This window comes from Diabrotica virgifera, chromosome 5 (assembly GCF_917563875.1).
Source record: "Diabrotica virgifera virgifera chromosome 5, PGI_DIABVI_V3a".
Taxonomy (NCBI): domain Eukaryota; kingdom Metazoa; phylum Arthropoda; class Insecta; order Coleoptera; family Chrysomelidae; genus Diabrotica; species Diabrotica virgifera.
This window is the reverse complement of record NC_065447.1, coordinates 8,449,084-8,473,069: the sequence shown is the minus strand read 5'-3', so window position 1 is coordinate 8,473,069 and position 23,986 is coordinate 8,449,084. Positions and strand designations below refer to the sequence as shown.

The following is a 23,986-nucleotide window of genomic DNA, read 5'->3' as shown; positions in this document are numbered from 1 at the left end:
TCGCTAATAGTGTAATCTTTCATTCTGCGTTTTAAAATTTTCAAAAATATTTATTAGTTTTCATTTAAAAAGTATTAGTCCGAAACTTTGCGCCTACGCGCTTTTAAGTCAAATTTTACAAATTTAGAGACAACTTAAGGTAGAGAAGACATAAAGTTGTGAACTCCTTCATAGTTCCTTTAGGACATAAATAAAAGTGTGTGAAATTTGGGGCCAACAGCTCTAGAATGTGTAAAAATATATTTCCGATTTGGTGACATTATCCTCTTCTTCTTATTATTATTATTCTTCTTGTAGGAGATGTCTGTTTAATTTATTATACCTGCTCTTCTGATGTTAATTAGACAAACAGTATTATTCTGATCCGTTTTACCATTACATAATTGTTTTAACAAACGTGGTTAAAAGGAACAATAAATAAATGTATTATTTATTTTTATTACAAAATAGATGTGGAAATATTTGAAAAAGAATGATAAATAAGTAAAATTCACTTAAAATCGGGATAGTTTTGTCAGTCATTTGTTTGTCATCAGTTTTGTATCATTTAGGTCAATATCACTCTGTTTCTTTTTACGACATCTGTGTGATTTTGTCATTTGGATTTTATCATTTGGCAAGCAGTATTCATTACTATATTCGTTAATTTTAACAATAAAATATACAAATACAATAAAAGTAAAGTGCCGAATCATTTCTTTCCACATCTACTAATAGGGGAGCAGTTTACCCCTAAAAAGACACTTAATAGAAATGGATATACCGACTAATTTTTTTCACTAAACCTTTTTTCACTCGATTCTATATTATTTTGAATGTTCAAGTTTTTTTTATTTTTCTAAGTGGGCCAAAAAGTGTTACTATTAACAAATAACTTATAAAAAAAATTATTTTACCGAATGGATTTGGAATTAAATCTGTATGCGTATTCTCATCCAAATAAACGTTTTTCTCTCGTGGTATTCTCGCTGAAAATATGGATCCAAATATTTGGAATATAATATGCCTTTCGATCAGTCTACCGCTAAGTGTGTACAGCGATCGCGGTGATACAGGCGCGCGGCGCGTAGAAATCTTTGTTTAAATTTAAAACTATGTTTTTAGAAAGATATATAAAACTTATCCTTGTCAAAATGTTCTTACTACTTGTACATGAAGGTTTAAAGGATATAAAGCTTTTAGTATAATTTCAATTCATTTGATAGTTTAAAAAAAAAAAGAATGTGTGTGTACCTACTTTGTACGCACGTAAGAAGTTATACTTCTATTATTATGATTTCAACGAAATAAATATACTTAACAGGTTATTTGTATTTTATTTAAATATTAAACTAACTTTCTTCCCTACCACTTTAAAAAAAAATATTAAAATGATACCAAAAATTAAAAAAAAAAAGAAGAAAACGAATCGTCTGGGATTTGAACCCGGGACGTCTCGATCTCTGGTCCAATGCTCTACCAACCAAGCTATCAAGCCCCTTCTAAGTGACGGCTCGGATATAATTACACATCACGGTGACAAATAGATCAAGTGAAGTATAAAAAAGAGGTATTTTATTATCTTACTTCCGAGGAAGTCAAATTGAAAGACACAAAAATTATAATAAATAATATATTTACTAAAAACACTAATATATTCTTTTAATGACTTATTTGCGCTGACAGCGCTGATACATATACATATCTTGAAAGATTAGCAACGAACTAGATACTGTCTGTGTGCGCATGCGCTCGGGATTATAAAATTTCACTCTCGATCGTAAAGAAGTATAACTTTAAAAATTTTAAAAATAACCAATTCTGGCATCTTTTCAACAATAAATTGCAAATAACTCAAAAAGAAAGCATTTTTGGAAAAATTACCAAGAGAGGAAAAGTGTTTATATCGATGAGATAGGGAAAAAATTAATTCCGAAACAATTCGATGAAGTTGATGTTTTTTTTATATAACTTATTTGTTGATAACAATTGCCGGTCCACTTGGAAAACTTTAAGAAAATATATTTGAACTTTGAACAACATAGATAATCGAATAAAAAACGTTTGGTAAAAAAATACTCGATTTATGCTCTACTTATGGGGGTAAACCGCTCCTCTTACGATTAACCAATTGGTGATGATAGGTTTTTCAGGTAATAAGAATCCAATAATTTAATAAACTAATAATGTACATATTCATTGGTCTTAATGTTCGATTTTTGTATGGTCTTCAATGAATTGAACCGTGTAATATAGCCTATTTTAAGTGTTCAGGAAAATATGTATATAGGGTTAACATTCTTTATTATTTTAACTTTAAATGGTAAAAGCCAAAAGGCGGGTTTATTTTTTCAAATAAATTGTTAAAAATATTAAGAAACGGTTCAATTCATTCCTCTCACAGAAGTCTTCCCTGATGATTGATAAACCTTGAAACACATTTAGGAGAATGCTGAGAGGCTCGAATTGAATCAAAAGCAATTGTGTATATTTATTTTATTAAGAGACAGTTATGTACACATGTTAATTCCTTTTTTAACTTATACAAAATACCCAACTACCCAAAACCCATGAGAGTTCTCCCCCATCATAGATTGCTCTTGTTTCTCTAGTTCTTCTTTCCATATTATATTTCTTGTGTTTTCGATTTCTTTTCTGTATGGTTTCTTTACACTCGTTATTGAAGCAGTCTTTTTTTGATTTTTCTTTGTTGTGCCTATGAACTTTCTTGCTGCATCAATTAATTTTATTTTGATTTCTTCACAATGCTCTTCTATGTCTAGACCAGCGGTTCCCAACCTTTTTTAGCTTTAGGCACACTAACTTAAAAACTCGTTCAGCCACGGCACAATTGGGTAAATAATCTTTATATTGAGTATAATCATAATGTATTGTTATACTAAATTCGCCAATCTGAGACACAACTGTCTAGTGATTTTAATAATTTTTTTTGGGAAGTCCACGGTCGTTTTTTATATCAGTTCACCCTCTTCATCAGTAGTGAACAAGGCCGTGTCATAAGCCGACTCGATGTATGTATTTCGCACCCAGTCCATTCATGACGTATGGAGGGAGGGAAAATACTTTTTGATATTGTCATTCAGCTTACTAAGACTTTTCCAAAAAAAAGGTCTGACAGATTTGGTTCTAGGTACATTGCAATTGTTTGTTAACTCAAACATGCTCCACGTGGCTTGATTTTCAGCTTTCTTTATCCACAGTAAAAGCTTTTGCGGAAGGAACTGATTTTATCAGTAGAGGTGAGGATGTTTTCTTGCTTTCCCTGCAGGCCCTTATTTAAAACATACAATTTCCCAAAAATATCTACCAAAAACGCAACTTTGGTGCACCAGGTGTCATCACTAAGGAAATTGGCATCTTCAGACTGTTCACAAGTAAAAAATACTAACAGCTCCTCTTTAAGTTCATAGAATATTTGAAGGACACGTCCGCGAAATAACCGTCTTACTACTTCTGCATGCAACAATAGCTGCCTATGCTCATAATCCATAGCAGAAAACCAACTGTTAAATAATCTCGCTTTTAAAGGCCTACTTTTGATGTAGTTCACCATTTTCGCAACAGTTTACAAAACGTCATTTAGTTCAGGCATCAATGACTTAGCAACAAGTGCTTCTCTGTGTAAAAAAACAATGTGTGAAAATAATATCTGGATTTTCCTTTTGGACTAAAGCCAGAAACCCTGTTAAGTGTCCTACCATCGCAGGGCAACCGTCTGTGCAAACACTCAAACAAGACAGCCAGTGATAAAAACCAGCAGTGATAAAATAATTGTTCACTAATTGAAAAATGTCTAGTCCTGTTGTATTTTCAGGGAAGTCTTTACAAAATAAAAACTGTTCAATTACGTTAGATTCGCAGATAAATCTAATGCTGGGTTGACACGATCCAAGTGTACTTAGTCCAAGTCCACTTGGATGCAGCGCGCGCAATACTTGGATGTTACTTTGATAGTATGAGCGGGGTTGACACGTTCCAAGTGTTTTTCATCTTCATCCAAGTCCACCCTCCTTTTCTACTTGGACGCTGCGCGCGCAACGCTTGAAGGCTCTTTTGACCGTGTCACCACCCTCGTCAAGTATATTTCCATCAACAGGTTCTATCCAAGTCGCATCAAAGTCTAGTAGGACGGTGGCCAACTTTCTTCCAAGTAGCATCAAAGTATAGTTACAATGGCGTGTCATCGGAAACTATAAAACGGGATATAAGTACAAATAGAAGAATATATATAGTTAAATACAGCACCTAGAGACTTGCAGTTTTTTGCATTATGTTCAGGATGACGTCAGGAAAAAAGTCTACTATTAAAAAATAAATGGAAATGCATAATTGCACTGTAAAGTGCATAAAATGCATCCAAAATTGCATAAATGTAAAAATAAAGTCAAAATCAGTATACTAAGGAACAAAATTTATTATTTGGGGTTTTTTGGGGTCACTGAATACGATTACACCATCAGAACTGAACCCCGGATCACCTGGTGCCCAAGGTCACGGCAAGAGACGTCATCTTCTGGAGTTTCGATGGTTTTCGGCATTAAATCGATGCAAACGGATTACTAACGGGTTTTAGGGGTCGCTAAATACATTGTCAGATATAAATAAAGTTTATATAAATTTGATATATACATAATAGACGAGGGCATTTAGCACAAAATAAATCACTTTTTAAATACAGCACCTAGAGACTTGCACTTTTTTGCTTTACGTTCAGGGTGACGTCAGAAAAAAGTCTACTAATCAAAAATGGATGGAAATGCATAATTGCACTTTAAAGTGCATAAAATGGTATACTAAGGACCAAATTTTGTTATTCGGGGGTTTTTTGGGCCAGTGAACACGGGTACGCCTCAAAACCGACCCATGGATCATCTGGTGCCCAAGGTTACTGCAAGGGCGTCGTCTTCTGAAATTTCTAGGATTTTTGGCACTAAATTGATGTGAGCGGATTACTCATGGGTTTTTGAGTTCGCTAGACACGAATATGCGATCAGAATTGATCTCCGGAGTACCTGGTGCCCAGGGTCGCTACTAAGGCACGTCCGCATGTTACCAATTTGAACGTTTTCTTTAAACAACAACTCATAAAACTTCGGTGTACTCGGTGTGTACCAATTTAGTGTCGGAATGCCTCAAAATTCTAAAAAATGATGTGCATAGCAGCCACTCTAGCCACTAGGAACGCGGGGGGTCGGTTCTGATTTAATATTCGTGTTCAGCAAACCCAAAAACCTATGAGCAATTTGTTTGCATCAATTTAGCACCGAAATTTATCGAAATTCTATAAGATGATATACTTTAGCCACCAGGTGCTCTGGTGTCTGTTCTGATGGTGTATTTGTATTCGAAATGTGTTTTCGATCGAAAACTCTCGAAAATCCAGACGATAACGTGCCTTAGGCTTATAGGTACTCCGATGTCTCTTCTGATGGCGTACTTGTGTTCAGCAATCCCAAGAACCCATGAGTAATCCGTTTGCATCAATTTAATGCCGAAACCCTCCGAAACTCCAGAAGATGAGCTGCCTTAGGCACCAGGTGCTCCGTGGGTCAGATCTGATGGCGTATTCGCGTTCAGCCATTCCAAAAACCTTCCAGTAATCCATTTGCATCAATTTAATGCCGATGAAATCCCTCGAAACTCCAGAAGATGACGTCCCTTGCAGTGGCCATGGTCACCAGGTGCTCCGTGGGTCTGTTCTAATGGCATATTTATGTTTGGCGACCTCAAAAACCTCCGACTAATCTATTTGCATCCATTTTATGCCGAAAACCCTCGAAAATCCAGAAGATGACGTGCCTTAGTAGCGATCCTGGACAACGGGTGCTCCGAAATTAAATTCTGATGACATATTCGTGATTAGCGACCCCAAAAACCCAAGTAATCCGTTTGTATCAATTTAATACCGAAAGCCCTCCAGAAGATGACGTCCCTTACAGTGACCTTGGCCACCAGGTGATCCTAAGGTCTGTCCTGATGGCATGTTCGTATTTAACCACCTCAAAAACCCACCGAGTAATCCAGTTACATCAATTTAGTGCCGAAATCCATCAAAACTCCAGATGATGACGTGCCTTTGTAGCTACCCTGGGCACCAGGTACCCTGAGGACAATTCTGATGGCATATTCGTGTTTAGCGACCTCAAAAATCCGTAAGTAATCCGCTTGCATCAATTTTATATCGAAAGTCTTCGAAACTCCCGAAGATGACGTCCCTTGCAGTAACCTTGAGCACCAGGTGATCCAGATGTGTGTTCTGATCGCATATTCGTGTTTAACCACGTCAAAAACCCCCCCGAATAGTCCAGTTACGTCAATTTAGTGCCGAAATCCATCGAAACTCCAGACGATGACGTGCCTTTGTCGCGACCCTTGGCACCAGGTACTCCGGTGGTAAATTTTGATGGCGTAATCGTATTCAGTGACCCCAAAATCCCCCAAATAATAAATTGTGTTCCTTAGTGTACTGATTTTGACTTTATTTTTATATTTATGCAATTTTTGATGCATTTTATGCACTTTACAGTGCAATTATGCATTTCCACCCATTTTTGAATAGTAGACATTTTTTCTGAAGTGATCCTGAACATAATGCAAAAAACTGCAAGTCTCTAGGTGCTGTATTTAAAAATCTATTTATTCGGGTGTTTTTAGTGCTAAATGGCCTGGTCTATTTACACTTTGTGTATTGTTATGTATGTACAAATATCCGTTACTTGACGTTACATTACGTGAGTTACACTACATGATAATTGAATGATTTATGCACATGTTCATACAATTTTTTTTATCTCATATTTGTATCAACTTTTTAAATTTTTGGATTGACCATTTGCAATAGTTGTTCAAATTATTCGGTAGTTATTTTTAAATAGTTTTTAAATGTATTTTAATCTTCATTTTTACTACTTCACTTAGAAAATTAGACTAAGCTCCAAACGCGTCACGTATCCAATTAAGAATCCAAATTTTCCTTTTTTTCTTTTTAATTTCTTTTTTCTGGATCTGAAGCTTATGTATTAACATATCAGCAGTACTTAACCACTTAAGTACCCTCCATAATCACTTTCCCCATCTTTGCAATGGTTATTTGTGATTTTATTTGACATCCAAGTAATTTACACGATCAAAGTAGCTTCCAAGTAGCGCGCGCAGCGTCCAAGTTGACTTGGACTAAGTACACTTGGATGCAACTTGGATCGTGTCAACCCGCCATAACGAAAGCAATAACCTGGGGTTTCCCAGTTATATCAGCTGTGGATTCGTCCACTTGAAGCGCAAAAAAATCAGCTGTTTTGAGTTTTTCATTTACTTGGGGTTCAACATCCTTAAACATGTCCTCGATACGCCTTTTAATCGTATTATTAGATAATGGTATTTTTTTACCTATTTTTCCCATTTTTCACCAAACATTATTTTAACAATGACTAAGAGACTAATAAGAGTTGAGACTTCTGAGCTTCACCGATGAGGCATAAGGATGCTGAAATAGCTATATGGAGATGGTGGTCCAACTCTGAATCAAATATAAACAAAACCTGCCTTGATCTTTTTTATCTTTATGATTTTAACAATTTCACCGCATGTTGGCAAAATAGTCGTCTCGGCAGTTGTATGGAATTTCATATTTTTGCAATCAACTCAGCCACAGCGTAACTGGCTTCTTGTGCTTTATCCAACGCAGATGAAAGTTTTTTTTAAGTGGAAGCCTGAGTAGACTGATTTAACAAGAGCCTTTTAAAATATTCAGTAGGTTTTTCAGCCGCAAATGAATGCTTTTGTGAGTAGTACTCGGCACCATGGCTTCGTTGGACAGCTGTTCGCCACATATTGTTCGTCCGCTATATCTTTGCCCATGCGTCACGATTCATTTTCAAACAAATTAAGTCAAAACATAAAGTGCAACGTACGCCGAATGGGTGTAGTATATAGTATAGTATACAGTATACAAAATGTATATACACATCGACGTTCGTTTCACTTTATGTTTTGACTTAATTTGTTTGAAAATGAATCGTGCCGCATGGGAAAAGTTATATCAGACGAACAATATCAAGCATCGAGGTTTAGGCTATTCATCACTAGATGACGTGAAACCGAACGATAAATAGTTTTCAGGGTACTGACGAACAATTCCCTTTACACAATCACTATTGGCAATCCGTTAATTGACAAGCGCAGAACAGAAGTTTTATTTAATGAAAAATAGTCGGTAAAAGTTGTTATCACGGCGAATTAAAAAAGTAAATACTAGTAAAAAAGACGTAGGTAAAATTTCGCGGCACACCTACGGGAACCTCTGGCCTAGACTTTCTGTATTTGCCAGTGTTTGTATTATTTCTGTCTCACAGCTCCGTTTGATATATTTGTTCCCCAATTTTTGTATATCTAGTTGTTCTGTTGTTTGTTCCTATTTGTCTCTCTTGTTTCTCTGAATTCTACATCTATATTTTATCTGTACTATGAGATAGTCAGATCCGCAACGGGGTCCTCTTTCTTCTCTTCACCTCTTATATGCTTGTTGCGGCCCTTTTGTCTATCAAGACATGATCAATTTGGCTGGCGGTTGTTCCACTAGGCCTATACAGCTCGTTACAAAAAAATTGTTGCCCACTTCTGCCTTTTAGTATATTTATTACTGTTAACACGGTGAGTGCCATGAAACCACTCTGGTCTTACCATTTATGGCAACGTGTTAATACTAATAATGAAGAGAAATCGCAACATACTATAACGAATTCTTTAATGCAATGTACATAACTGTTTGTCAAAATATTTAACTCAAAATAAGTTTTTCATTAAGCAACGAAGATATTTATATTTAACAAATAAAACCATTAAAAGTTATATTTAGGCGAACCTAATCTTATTTATTTTATTATGGACTGCTTGAATTAAAATTGCTTGAAATAGAGGAATGGAAGATAATACTTAAAAATAGAAGGAATGGAGTAATGGGTAATACTGACATCTGAAGCCAATACATATACACTGTGTACCTACATACACATTTTAAAATTAATTAGGTATTTTGTATATTATTTTCAAAATAAGTGCCAAGTATTTATACCGAATTTTTGAAAGTCTTACAATACAGCAGTCTCATTACAATCATATTCTAGTTAGAGTACTTTTTACTGACCGGAGCGTGGCAATTCTGGTTTTATTACTATCTGACAACATCGCTACGTTTTACATATTTTAATGTTGGTCGTTGTTCACACTTTTTTTTCGTATCTACTCTTTGGTAATAAGAGTACCGAATTGGAACCTTGGGGGAGGATATGAAGGAATGGAAGCTGATGTTAGAACAAGCCAACGGACTCACTAAGGGTTGTAGAGTCAATTAGGATGATGACGTCATTCATACTTATACCATATACTACCACAAGAGGTTTGTGAACCTTGCTGAATTGACAAACAATTACCGTGAAATATCAAACAAATCTTACAAATTATGAGCAACGGTTTTTGAAATTATTTCTTCTTATTTTCTTTAACGGCAATTTTGATTCAAGCAGATATCCTTATTTTAACTTAATTAACTGATACCTTTATCTGGTTATAATTTCAAAATTCTAACTTATTCTTAAGGCAATTAATAATGTGATATTTTGTAGACTATGACTATTGTTAACTTTAAGCTTGATTTAATGTTTGGTGCAATACTTAAAGTATATAGGTATTGTGGTCTACATAATGTGATCCAAAAGACACAATGAGACTAATAAGAAAACGGTATGCCATATTAGTGTGACGTCAAGCGTCATTATTTTTGAGGTTAAGTTCAGATCTTGTTCTAAAATAAACGATAATTATCTGTCGATAATACCCAGAGACATGTTAACAATAGACCAGGCTAGTTATATGCCACTCAATGCATCGGGGTGTAACGTCAATATCAAGTACGGTGGTCTAGCTATCTTTGTCTGTCGTGCGAGTGTGAGCGTATCTACCAAGAGGTGGGAGTAATGGAACCACACAGACACAGAGGCGGCGGCCATCATTAGAGGCGTTACGCTATTTTTCGGACCTTGCCTAATCTACAGGTTATTATATCTATGATAATACCACAGTTCATTTCAAATTATTTTTGTGACTTTATTTGAATGTGGGAAATTACAACACTTTTTGGCAGTTCATTTTAGCAAAGAAAGAACCAACCATTACCATTATAGAAATACCAAAAGAAATAGAACGTAATAATGATATAAACAACCTATGGAACATAAGCATCTACTATTAATTGGATGCAGGATGCAGCTAAGGAAATAATATGGGCAACAAGTAAAAAAGCCTCATAAAACAAACAGACAGAGTGGTTGTGACAAAAAAAGAGGTGGCATAGATAGGTGTCTTTTACGAAATATTTGGAAAAGGACGACCATACTTATAATACAGCTGTAAATGTGTAAAAAATCGTATTCATTTTGCTATTTGTGTCAAATGTGTCATTTTATTAGATCACAATATATATAAACTGTTGAACTCAACCGTAAGCTGCTTTAAAAACAATCAAATGTTTTGAAATGTAGTAAATATGTCATCGAATAAGTGACGTCATAGCTAAGCGTATACAGTGTTGCCAAATAATTTGTATACATAATGGTTCTTCTATTTATACTAAACTTTAATCTTTTTAATTTCTTCTCTTTTCGTATTTGAGTATTAACCAAGTGAAACGAATTTTGCAATTATTTTAGTGTATTAACGTAGAAAAAGACCAATAATTGACTCTAGAGACTTTTAATTCTTAACAAAATTAAACAATTATATTAAACACCAAAACTAATCTGATCAAGTCATGATCTCGCTGCATATTATTTATACCTTAGAGCTATACTATTTAGAACAAAATGTTAATATAAACATTTTTAATAGGTATTTTGAGATAGAAAGTGTATGTGAAATTCTGTGTTTATAATGCAAAACCCATTATACGGCTTAGGAATAAGGTAAGGTAGGCTAAACACAGACGAAATTAGTTATATTTATGGGAACTGAGACTACGACGTAGTTCGACGAAATATAAACAGTCTACGGGATGTCATATCGTGGTATAGCCGAATCAAAATTTAATATAAGGGTAGTTATGACTAAAAAATTGAAAACGTTACATGATCATATCACAGTTTATGGCATACATTATGTTCAACACATGCTTGATCGAATTGAAGATCGAAATTCTTCTTTTTTACTGCAGGATATTGATCAAATAATATATTTTTAACACACAATAAGCGTGTAACTCTGTCTATTCTTTAGTTGTGACGGCACAGTTTATTTAAAATTTATAATATTTACTATTTTTGTTCAAGCTTACGGTTGATTTTTTTATGTTCGGTGTGATTGGTCTGTGTAGTGGACCTGTACGCTTGATTTATAATTTCTTAATAAATCTGTATTGTCCGTTTATTTTGGGGTTTTATTTTTTACCACTAATACCTTTTTTATGCTGAGCATTGTTGCATCTATGTTTATTTGGTGGTATTATAGTATGCGGTCTACCCCGAGGATGCGGTCTACCTCTGCATGTAGCTCTATTATAATGCGTGGCGTACCGATCGCAAGCTGAAAATTCCTGAAGGATTTGCGCAAAGTAGTGAAGTGCAAAAAACTCTTGTAGAAAAAAAAATATATTCCGAAGTAATAAACATTTGGAGGAAAATAAATGTAAAATTAAAGGGAAATAATAATTAACAAAGAAAATCCACCCCAACTATTTACAAAAAAATTTATATGTAACCCAATTACTTACAAAACGCTTCTTCTTCTTCTTCTTTTTGTCCTTTATATTCGGGCAATTTTGAACATATGCTTCCCCCAGTTTCCCCCATTCACTTCTGTTTTGTGCTTTCTGTTTCCAGTGCGTTCCTCCTATCTTTTTAATATCATCTCCCCATCTCATCTGGGGTCGTCCTCTTGCTTTCTTTCCTGTCCATGGTCTCCATTGTTGTATCGTTACAAAAAGCTACAGCCTAATTATTATTAAAGAAAAAATGATTACACCTTAATTTAAGAGAGAAAGACAGTTAAGGATTCTAGCTTAAAAAAGTCATGCCGACACCCTAACCAAGAAGATTTTATTATTGGTGAAGATTCCTTTCCGACCTTGCCTTCTGAATGCCGCCTAGCCAGGATTGTTTCGGCCATCCTCTCTTCCTTCTTTCCCTTGACGTCCATTTTAGAATTTGTTTTGGCAGTCTGTCGTCGTCCATTCTTTCGACATGACCATATCAGATCAGTTGTCTCATTTGAATTTCGTCTGTGATGGTTGACTTGACTCCCATTATATTTCTGATTTGGTAATTTTGTATTCTTTCAAGCCTGGATTTTCTAGCCGATCTTCTCCAGAAGTCCATTTCCAATGTAAGTAGGCGTCGTTCCAGGGATTTAGTAAATTGCCATGTTTCGCATCCATAGAGCATATACTTTTAAAGATGGAGTTAAAGATGAGATGTTTTCTTTGATTAGATAGTTCTGTTGACCATAGCATTAGCATCGGGCTTAGGCATCCAATCACCCTTTTTCCTTTCACGATCCTTTGCTCTCACTCTTGTTGATTGTTGTTCCCAAGAAGATTATGGTGTTATTTATATAATAGTAAAGAAATAAGTTTATTGTATATTCCTGAAAATGTTTATTACTGGTTAGCAATCAACATTTTGCCTACCAACGGTTTGCTGCCTTTCATTATTATTTGTGGACCCTTCTGAGATAAAATTATGCTGTTGGTAGACCGAAAGCTATAGCATAAACGCGACGGTAGACCGCATACTATAGTGGCACCCTTTATTTTCCAGTTTGGCACTTTTTGTTTGCATTTTGTTGATATACTTCGCTAGATGTGCAGACTTGAATCTAGTAGGTAGACTTTTTTTATTTCTTAGTTAACAAACTTCTAATACAAAACAAACATGCTTTTTTAACATTTTAACTAATAAATTAACCATTTTAAGTTCCTCGACTAGGGAAAACTTTTGTTTTTGTTTTAGGGATACCCACAACCATCACCATTGCAAAGTAAGTCGGCTAATCCCTACAAGAAGTTAGTTGAAAAATACGAAGCCTTGGTAGAAGTACACAGCAAGCCCATCAAGGCCTCTCCTATCTCTCGTCACGAAGAGATGCAAATGTCTGGGGGCTTCAACTCAGCAAGTACCAAAGACACCGACGAAGAAAGTGGCCATGGTGATAGCTTGCAGCATAAGAAAACCAGGAAAACGTTTTCTACTCCTACAGATTTTTCGGAAACCGAAACCAGTTCATCTGGGTTCCAAGACGAGACTAGTAACAAATGTACTCAAACAGAAGGTCGAGTTGGATCCTTTTTGTGCACCATCGCCGATGGAGAAGATTGCAAATTCAGTATTTACGATGATACAAGCCCTATCGACTCAAGGTTCAGGGATAGACCGGAATACCAAAACCTATTTAAAGAAATATTTAACGTACTTAAAAAAGCCGCGGAAAATAAGGATGAAGGTGACGACCTACCTCTTTTAGATGATTTTACTCCTGTAAAACTCACACCTAAAGTTCCTCCTGTTACACCATCACTTGATCAACTTCCTGATTTCCCAGATGACGACAGTCAAAGTGTTGTATCTTCCACTATGTCTGAGCTATCTATCTCTCAAGCTGAACCTACTACAGTAATAGAAACCCTGATTCAGTCTCAAGGCCAGCCGATACCGGAAAGCGAGTCTGAAGCAGATGGAATGGTACTAAGGCCTCTAGTGCGTCAACCTCTGGAATATATCTCAGTAGAAGTCAGGAAGCGCTCATCTTCAAAACGCAAGAACAAATACGTGGAAAGGTCCGATTCTCCTATGACTCACATAATAGGCAGCCCCAAGATCAACTACTCCAGTAGACCTAACTCCGGTAGGCGCCGAAGAGAACGATCCAACCACAGGAACCAAGAACCAGAGCCAAATAACTGGAACGGAAACACCCTTCAGTTCTATCCAACGAACAGGAACCTCCCTTCGCCAACACCTAGTCAGGGTAGCACCCATAAGTACGAATTTAAGCCTAGTTCGGCTTCTCAGGATTTGCATAAGTTGCGAAAGCTAGACATGTCTTACGCGGAGGTGTTGAGGAACGCTGACACGAAGAAGAGAGAGAGGGAAATGCTCAGACAGAGGAGGAAGTAAAATGGATATTTAAATGTCACTTTTATTTTTTTGTATAGTACTATGTTTGTATGTTTTTTATTTGTTTATGTAGTGACGTGTCTTCAGAGGTGATATTTCATTAATAATGTGGCCCTACGATTATATCATTTCAGATTTTTTGTGTTCTAACAATAATGAAGAAAATAATTAAGACATGAGCTAAGAGCTAATGGTACCATTTATAATGGTTTGTTTTGGAGAGGGTTTTTAAAAATTGGTAATGATTTTATTGCAATTTATCAAGTGATTTTTCTTTATAAGAACAAATTCAACTCTATATTTAAAATTACATGCTGAAAATTCTATCCTAACCTAAAAAGGGAGAGGAGAAGGTCCTAATTTGAGCCCACATTTTGTTTTTTCCAACTATTTTTTCCCTTTCAAGATAATTGCTTAAAATTAGACATATTCTTAGATTCAATATTTATCAATAATACTGAACAGTTAATTGTTTAAAAAAGCTTTGGTAAAACACATATTATACACTCTGCATCTTGGTCGTCTATGGCGTGTTGTCCAACTTAAGATCAACGTCAGCTGGGAAAATTAGTTCAGATGCTGCGGAACTGTCTTCACTGCCAGTTTCGGATGTTTTTGATTTCTTCTAGATTTTTCTTTTTTTCAGCAATGTTGAACCCTCATTTCCTGAATTTCCAAATGCTCTTCTTTTTACGCTATTAAATCTTTTACTTGGCGTTTTATCGAAAGAATATTGTCAGTTTTTTTGGAGGGAGGAGGTAATTATTTGTGATTTGGAACCTTTTCGTCCATGAGTTAATGTTTTTTTTAATTGATTTGGGGGTTTTGCAAAAGGTGACACAAATCTTAGAGAAGCTTCCATAAAGTACCTATGACGTAGTAGATAGGTTGTAGTTCCATCACCTTCTCTTGGAGGGAACCAGAAATTATTCCTTTGGTTAAAGATTCGTTGGTTTCCCCATTGAAGTGAAGGCAGTTCCGCAAATGCTGCGGATTTATTTTCACTGGACGTTTCTGATTTCTTCTGGATTTTTCTTTTTTGGGCAATGTTGAACCCTCATTTTCTGAATTTCCAATTGCTTTTCTTTTTACTGGGTCAAGTCTTTTGCTTGGAATTTTATCGAGAAAATCTTGTCACTTTTGTTAGAAGATAGGGTAATTATTTGTGATTTAGGACCTTTTCGTCCACGATTGAATCTTGGAGGAGTCTCCCTGGAGCATGATGTCGATGGACTCTGTGTCAATGCCTTTGGAGTAGCTATCTTGTAGTTCTATCAGCTTCTGTTGCAGAGAACCAGAAATCTCTCATTTGGCTAAAGATTTGTTGCCTTCACTGCTAGGTTCGGATGTTTTTGATTTCTTCTGGATTTTTCTTTTTTTTTTCGGCAATGTTGAACTCTTATTTTCTGAATTTCCAAATACTTTTCTTTTTACGCTATCAAGTCTTTTGCTTGGAGTTTTATCGAGAGAATCTTGTCAGTGTTATTGGAAGAGGAAGTAGTTATTTGTTATTTGGAACGTTTTCGTCCATGAGTGGATGTGTTTTTTTAATTGGTTTGGGGGTTTTGCAAAAGGTGGCACAAATCTTAGAGAAGCCCCCATAAAGTATGACGTAGATAGCTCTCTGGAGTAGATAGGTTGTAGTTCCATCATCTTCTCTTTGAGGGAACCAGAAATTATTCCTTTGGCTAAAGATTCGTTGGTTTCCCCATTGAAGTGAAGGCAGTTCCGCAGATGCTGCGAATTTATCTTCACTGGATATTTCTGATTTCTTCTGGATTTTTCTTTTTTGGGCAATGTTGAACCCTCATTTTCTGAATTTCCAATTGCTTTTCTTTTTACGGTGTTAAGTCTTTTGCTTGGAATTTTATCGAGAAAATCTTGTCACTTTTGTTAGAAGAGGGGTAATTATTTGTGATTTGGGACCTTTTGGTCCACGGTTGAATCTTGGAGAAGTCTCCCTGAAGCATGATTTCTATGGACTGTGTGTCAATGCATTTGGAGTAGGTAGTTTGTAGTTCTATCAGCTTCTGTTGCAGATAATCAGAATCCTCTCATTTGGCTAAAGATTTGTTGCTTTCTGCATTGATATGAAGGCATTTCCACAGATGCTGTGGAACTGCCTTCACTGCTAGGTTGGGATGTTTTTGATTTCTTCTGGAATTTTCTTTTTTTCGGCAATGTTGAACTCTCATTTCCTGAATTTCCAAATGCTTTTCTTTTTACGCTATCAAGTCTTTTGCTTGGAGTTTTATCGAGAGAATCTTGTCAGTTTTGTTGGAAGAGGAAGTAATTATTTGTTATTTGGAACCTATTCGTCCATAAGTGAATTTTTTTTTAAGTTTGTTATAGGGAATATTGCAAAAGATGACACAAATATTGGAGAAGTCTCCCTGGAACATGACGTCGATACTTATATGTCTATGGACTCTTTGTCAATGAATTTGGAACAAATATGTTGTGTTTCCATCAGCTTCTCTTGCAGAGAGCCAGAAGCTGCTCCTCTTGCTAAAGATTTGTTGGTTTCTGCATTGGATATCAGCTTCATTTTTGGGTGCAATGGCGTTTAGCGATGTCATGTTACACATTTTTTCGACTTCAAATGTTTCTTTGATGTTTTAAATAGATGGCGGATACTATCGTGTCCAATTTTTATGGTAGCCCATATTAACCGCAGGACTCATATTAGGATCTTCTCCTCTACTAACCCTGATACAACTAAGATATAAAACATATTTTTTAGGCCATACTATAAATGAAACATCTCTCTTGACTCATTCAAGTCCAATTTGTAGATGTGAAATGAGATTATACATTTCTGATTTTAGTTTTTTATTGTAAGTATTCTCAATATCTTGAATTGTGCCAAGATTATCTATAATCACAAAATTATACCACAGATAGTATGTAATACAGGGTGATAGGAAGTTAAAAAAGCGTACTCGGATCTTGTGGGTTCAGATATTTTCGTACTTATATAAAGAGCACATTGGAGTAGCTGTAAACTATTATGGTGATGTCTTAAATGTAACAGTTACAAGTAAATATGGTACAGTGGGTATTTGTTCACATTTTAGGTTTCAGGTTTTGAATTTTCCTCCTTTGTAAGCCTTCAATTTGTAGGCTCTGCTAATAATTTCCTATAAATTGACTATAAATACAATTTTATCGATTTTTCCTCATTTGTCTGCCATTCTTGTAATCACTTGTCACTAAACACATCAATAATGTATATAGTCCAGGGCGCATCTGTTTTGAGGTGGACGTTGAGAGGTGACTCATATTTTTTTGCAAAAATTAGTTGGAATTAACTTATATAATAATAATTGAGTTATCTTCCCACTCAAAAAGGTCCTGAACATTGTTTAAATAATCAAATTGTTTAAATAATAATTCGCATTTTACGTTTTTCAAACATTTATGCTACACTTAGGACCTTTATATTTTACCCAGAAAAACTTTATGATATAATAAAACGATACTGTAAATTTCATGAAGATCAGTTCAATCTATTTTGCAAAATAAATTTTGCAATCCAGCTTTCGCAAAAAAAATTATTTTTTCAAAATGTCGCAGGACTGAAAATAAAGCAGATACCAAGTTGAATTTTTTACATATAGAATAGTACTGTACCTTTGATTTGCAATTTGCAAAATTAAAATCGGTTAACCGCCACGTCGTCAGAAATTTTTTATATATACATTACATTAATGTTTGGTGCTACATACTTCCAAGTGCTTTCTTCCAATCTTTATCTAATGTATTATTTTCTTGCTCTATCTTTTGTTGTACTTTAATATTTTAATTCCACAAAAATCAAACTAATTTGATTATTGTTTGAGAAAAATTGTTTAAACAATTACATATGTTTAAAAACAATAAACTTTTATTCTCTTAGTTGAAATATATGAACAAAGAAAGTTTTGGCTAAAAAATATTATTTCAAAAGACAGCGTATGTGTTTTTATTTTGCAATAAAAAAATTTATTTATTTATATCGAAATGTACTAAAAATTAAAATTCATCAATCATTATCAAAGGTCATTGGAATGCCCAATCAGAGCAAACGTATTCGCTGTCCTGCGCGTAACACCAAAAATTAATGTTTATTTAAAAAAAATTCCTGACGTCGTGGTAGTTAACCGATTTTAATTTGGGAAATTGCAAATGAGAGGTACATTATTCTTCTATAATATGTAAAAAAAATTCAACTTATTGTCTGCTTTATTTTCAGTCCTGCAACATTTTGAAAAAATAATTTTTTTTGCGAAAGCTGTATTGCAAAATTTATTTTGCAAAATCTATTAAACCGATCTTAATGAAATTTAAAGTGTTGTTTTATTATATTATAGAGTTTTTCTGGGTGAAATATGAAGGTCCTAAGTATAGCATAAATGGTTGAAAAAAGTAAAATGCGAATACTTGTTTTTTATGGTTTTTTCGCAATTATTGCTATTTTGCAACAAGGGTGACAATTTTTAAAACTTTTAACTAATCCTGTATTGTAGGAAACTTAATTATACAACTTTTATGTCAGTGAATTTTTTCTCGAAAATGAATATTTTTAGTTATAATCAAAAAATTAAGAAAAAAATCGAATTTTTGCTTCAATCTTTGACATTTTGATTATTTAAACAATGTTCCGGACCTTTTTGAGTGGGAGGATAACTCAAATATTAATATGAGTTTTTTTCAAGCAATTTCTGCAAAAAAATATGACTCACCTCTCAACATCCAAATATACTAATATTTTTACAGATGCGCCCTGGTCTAATAAAGAACATAAAGTTTTTTTCTTATACCCATCAATTTGGCTTGGGGAATGAATTCCTTAGTTTGAGTGTAGTATGATTTCTCTACAATGAAATAATCAAACAAAAGTTCAGAACTTTACTAATCTAATGGAAATTAACATAAAAGTCAATATAAAATATAAAAATATAACAAAAATGTGTTTAATAATCCTAATATCCTTCATCAGCATTGACTACAGCTTGACACCGCCTTGGTAAGCTAGTATTTATGCAGCTAATGAGCAATACATCCCTGAAGTATATCTCATACATTATACATGCTCGATGGGATTAAGTTCTGGCGATTATGTTGGCCACGGTAAAAGTGTAATACCCTCATTATGAAACCAATCTCTTACTGTTGCAACAATATGTGGCCTTGCATTACCCTGCATATAACACAGATCACGACCTGCAGCAGTGGCAAATGGAAGAACAATATGTATATGTTCTAAAATAAGATGTTTGATAAATATATTTGATATTGATATAAGAACCTTAAATGTGAACAATTAAATATAAATATATGAAAAATTCATTTTTTATTTTTGATATACTAGTTTGTAGAGTTTTTAACTGAATTTAATAATTTATTGATTTTATAAAATATCTGTGAGTGTGAAAGAAGTGGAAGTAGGAATATTTGTTATTTATTTTATAAAACATCTTTTTATGCGAAGCAATAAAGCACTAAAATCGGCCTTACCTCCGAAAAAAACGACAAGATGGATCTTAATAATTCTTTTTGCATTCGATTCGTGAATGCGCCAGGAAACTTTGTGACCCCTAGCCATGAGATAATATTGAAAAACTGCATACAAAAAATGCATTCTTAAAGTGTATCTCAAACAGACAATAAAAAAAATTCAGAACTCGTGAATAATTATCGGTGGCAATGAGTTCAATGTTGTTACTCGGAGGTTTTTGGGGTCGCTGAAAACGAATATGATGTCGTAAGTGACCTGGTGCCCAGGGTACCTACTGTTTACCTCGACTTGAGGAGTCTTAAAAAAAAGTTTATTAAAAAATTAGTCAAAAATCTTTACTCGGGGGGTTTTTGGGGTCGGTAACGACGAACATGACATCGAAAGTGATCTCTGGAGTTGATACGTGGTGCTCAGGGTACCTACCGTTTACCTCATTTTCTGGAGTTTTCGGCAAATTCATTAAAAAATTAGTCAAAAATCATTAGTCATGAGATGAAAAGTAGTTACCCTGAGTACCAGGTACTACGGAGATAACTTCCGATGTCATATTCGTCGTTAGCGACCCCAAAAACCACCGAGTAATGATTTTTGACTAATTTTTTAATGAATTTGCCGAAAACTCCAGAAGACGAGGTAAACAGTAGGTACCCTGGGCCCCAGGTATTCCGAAGATCACTTCCGATGTCATATGTACAGTGTGTCTGCGTAACTTGGAACCATATGGGAAACTTTTTTAATATCAATTTTACGAAAAAAAGTCATTCTTTATAAAGTGCTCTGCATAGTTTAAAACCTAAGACACAATCATCAGATACCAAATTTTATCAACAGTATACGAGGTATGTCAAAAAATATGAATTTCGCTCAAGAGTAAAGTGCCTTTATACTTCACAATATAAAATTGTCATGGAGAAAAGTTGTTTGTAATTAAAAATTATGTTATAATCTGTATTTACACTCTTCTAATTAAAAAAAATGTACTCGTATCACGGACACCCAACATCATTTTTATTTATGATAGCTCCGTTATTATTAATTTTACGAAAAAAAGTTATTCTTTATAAAACGTTCTGCATAGTCTAACAAGTAAGATGAAATTATAAGATATTAAATTTTGTCAATTTTATACGAGGTATGTCAAAAAATATGAATTTCGCTGAAGAGTAAAGTACCTTTATTTGCACAAAATTGAAATTTGTTATTATAAAAAGTTGATCAGAATTAAAAACTATGTTTTAATATGCAATTGCATTCTTCTTGTTGAAATATTGTGAACTATAAAGGTATTTTATTCTTGAGCGAAATTCATATTTTTGACATTTTTCGTATACAATTGAAAAAATTGATATCTTATGATTGCATCTTAGTTTTTTGACTATTCAGACATTTTATGAAGAATAACTTTTTTTCGCAGAATTAATAATAACGGAGTTATCTTAAATAAAAATGATGTTGGGTAACCGTAATTTGAGGAAAATTTTCAAAAAAAAATTTTTAATTAGAAGAGTGTAAATTTATATTATAACATAATTTTTAATTACTTCATGAAGAATAATTTTTTTTCGTAAAATTGATATTAAAAAAGTTTCCCATATGGTTCCAAGTTACGCAGACACACTGTATATGTCATTAGCGACCTCAAAACCCACCGAGTAATGATTTTTGACTAATTTTTTAATAAATTTTTTGCCGAAAACTCCACAAAACGAGGTAAAGAGTAGGTAGGTACCCTGGGTACCAGGTAGTCTGGAGATAAGTTCCGATGTCATATTCGTCGTTAGCGACCCCAAAAACCCCCGAGTAATGATTTTTTACTAATTTTTTTAATAAACTTGCCGAAAACTCCACAAGACGAGGTAAACAGTAGGTACTCTGGGCACCAGGTACTCCGGAGATCACTTACGACGTCATATTCGTTTTCAGCGACTCCAAAAACCCCCAAGAAACAAAATTGAACTCATTTCCACCGATATTGACGAGTTCTGAATTTTTTTATTGTCTGTTTGAAATGCGCTTTAAGAATCATTTTTTGTATGCAGTTTTTCAATATTATCTCATGGCTAGGGGTCACAAAGTTTCCAGGTGCATTCACGAATCGAATGCAAAAAGAATTATTAAGATCCGTCTTGTCGTTTTTTTTTTTCGAAGGTTAAGTGCTTTATTTCTTCGACTATTACAGTTGTTACAATTCGGATTTTAATCAGTGTTTATGTATTAATTTTTTATTTGTAGTCCATTTATTGATTATTTTCAACACAACTATTATTTCGTGACTATTATTAAAAATAAAAATTATTTCGTGACTATTTGATACCTACCTATAAAATAATGCCTTTAAGCGTATTTAGATACCCTAAAATAACATTCCTACAGCCTTTCCTTTAATTTGTTTACAATATTCAAAATTTATTTAAAAAATTATTGACCCATTAACTAAAAGATTAATATTTCTAAACGCCCTGTAATTTAAGAGCCTAAAATAATATAGTGGATATTTATTAGACGTAGAATACCTATTTAAATTCGTTTTTATCGCTTTATGAAGTATACTATACTTTTGTGATTATAATAAATAAAATATTAATATTTTTTATTTAATTTTTTCCCCATATTACCAAATTTTCCTAGAATTTTTGTTAAACCAATAAATCCAATCTAATGAAAAATACAATACGAGATAACTGCAATATGAAAGTATTAAAAGCAAAAACAAAACTCAAGCGGCACAACAAAAATAATAGAAATAAAAAACGAGAAACGAGAAAGACGTCACCGTTCGAGACAGAAAGGAAATAAACGAGGCCATAGAAAAATTATAGACCAAACTATACTCGGTAAAAACACAACCGCAACAAACAATAAATGTGAATGGGTGCAATGGGAGATCAGTGATTCTCAGTTCGGGTTTCGGCAAGGTTTGGGAACAAGAGAAGCAATGGGGTCCGGACAAATAATCCCGAACAAAAAATTACCACAAATTATCCCTGGACAAAAAATCCCCGGACACAAAATCCCCGGACAAAAAATCCCCACAAAAATCCTGGACAAATAATCCCCACAAATTTTTTTGGACAAAATATCCCCAGAAAAAATCCCGGACATAAAATCCCCAAGAAATATTTGCTGCCGAATAGTTATCTAAAAGTTTTCCCGAAATTTTAAAAAATTTCGATTTCCAATTCCATGCTGAAAACTTCAAATTTTACATGACAAAATAGTGTGAGTTTTTTCAAAAATGGGGAATGAGCTAAGGCCCCTTTTTCATGTCAGGCGCTTAACGCGCGTTTTGATAACGCGCGATTACAACTACATACATTTTATTGAAGACCGTTTTATGCTAACGCGCGTTTTAGGTCATTAAGACGCGCGTTGGCATGTGAACGGTCTCAAGTAAAATGTATGTAGTTGTAATCGCGCGTTATCAAAATGCGCGTTAAGTGCCTGTCATGAAAACGGGGCCTTAGCTCATTCCCCATATTTTCCACGATTTTTGAAAAAACTCACACTTTTTTGTCACGTATAAACAAATAAAGTTTAAAATTTTAGAGAACTATTCGACAGCAATTATTTCGATGACTATTTCTTGGGGATTTTTTGTCCGGGATTTTTTGTAAGGATATTTTGGCCAAAAAAATTTGTGGGGATTATTTGTCCGGGATTTTTTGTGGGGATTTTTTGTCCGGGGATTTTTTGTCCAGGGATAATTTGTGGGGATTTTTGTCCGGGGATTATTATTTGTCGTAGCTTCGAAGCAATAGCAGCAATACAGGTGCTGGTCCGAAATTGTTACGATCAAAGGAAGGACGTGTTCCTATGATTTTTAGATTACGAAAAAGCGTTTTATCGTGTCCAACACCACAAGTTAATGCAGATCCTCAAAACAGTTGATATAGACCAAAAAGACATATAAGATGCATAAAAAACTTGTACAGGTATCAAACGGCACAATTAAAAATAGACAATTCTATATCCAAGCCCATACGTATAAGAAGAGGTGTTCGACAGGGATGTGTGCTTTCCCCTCTTTTATTTAACATTTATTCGGAAGCCATATTTCAAGAGTCTTTGGAGGTGCAGAGATGGGAATAAAAGTGAACGGAGTATTGATCAACAATATACGATAGTCTGATGATGGTGCCTTAATTTGTGACAATATAGTCGATCTTCAACAACTTGTCACTATAATCGGAGAATACAGTAAGCGACAGAGCCGGATTTAAGGCAGTGGGGGCCCCTGGGCAGAATTGGTGTGGGGCCCTACCTCCTACCATTAAACAAATTGTTGTTATGACTATGGTATGGTTAAAGTCGGGGTACTTTTCGAGAT

General features: G+C 34.4%; 1 protein-coding gene across 1 annotated transcript in view; it reads left to right on the top strand.

The window, feature by feature from the left end:
• The window catches only part of LOC114331047 (cerebellar degeneration-related protein 2), a 168,717-nt gene extending 146,472 nt beyond the window's left edge, over nt 1-22,245 (top strand). Inside the window, exon 7 of the mRNA XM_050651269.1 lies at nt 12,996-22,245. Coding sequence (XP_050507226.1) covers nt 12,996-14,159 — 1,164 coding nt within the window. The 3' untranslated portion in view covers nt 14,160-22,245. The remainder of the gene's footprint in view (nt 1-12,995) is intronic.
• The last annotated feature ends 1,741 nt before the right edge of the window (nt 22,246-23,986 follow it).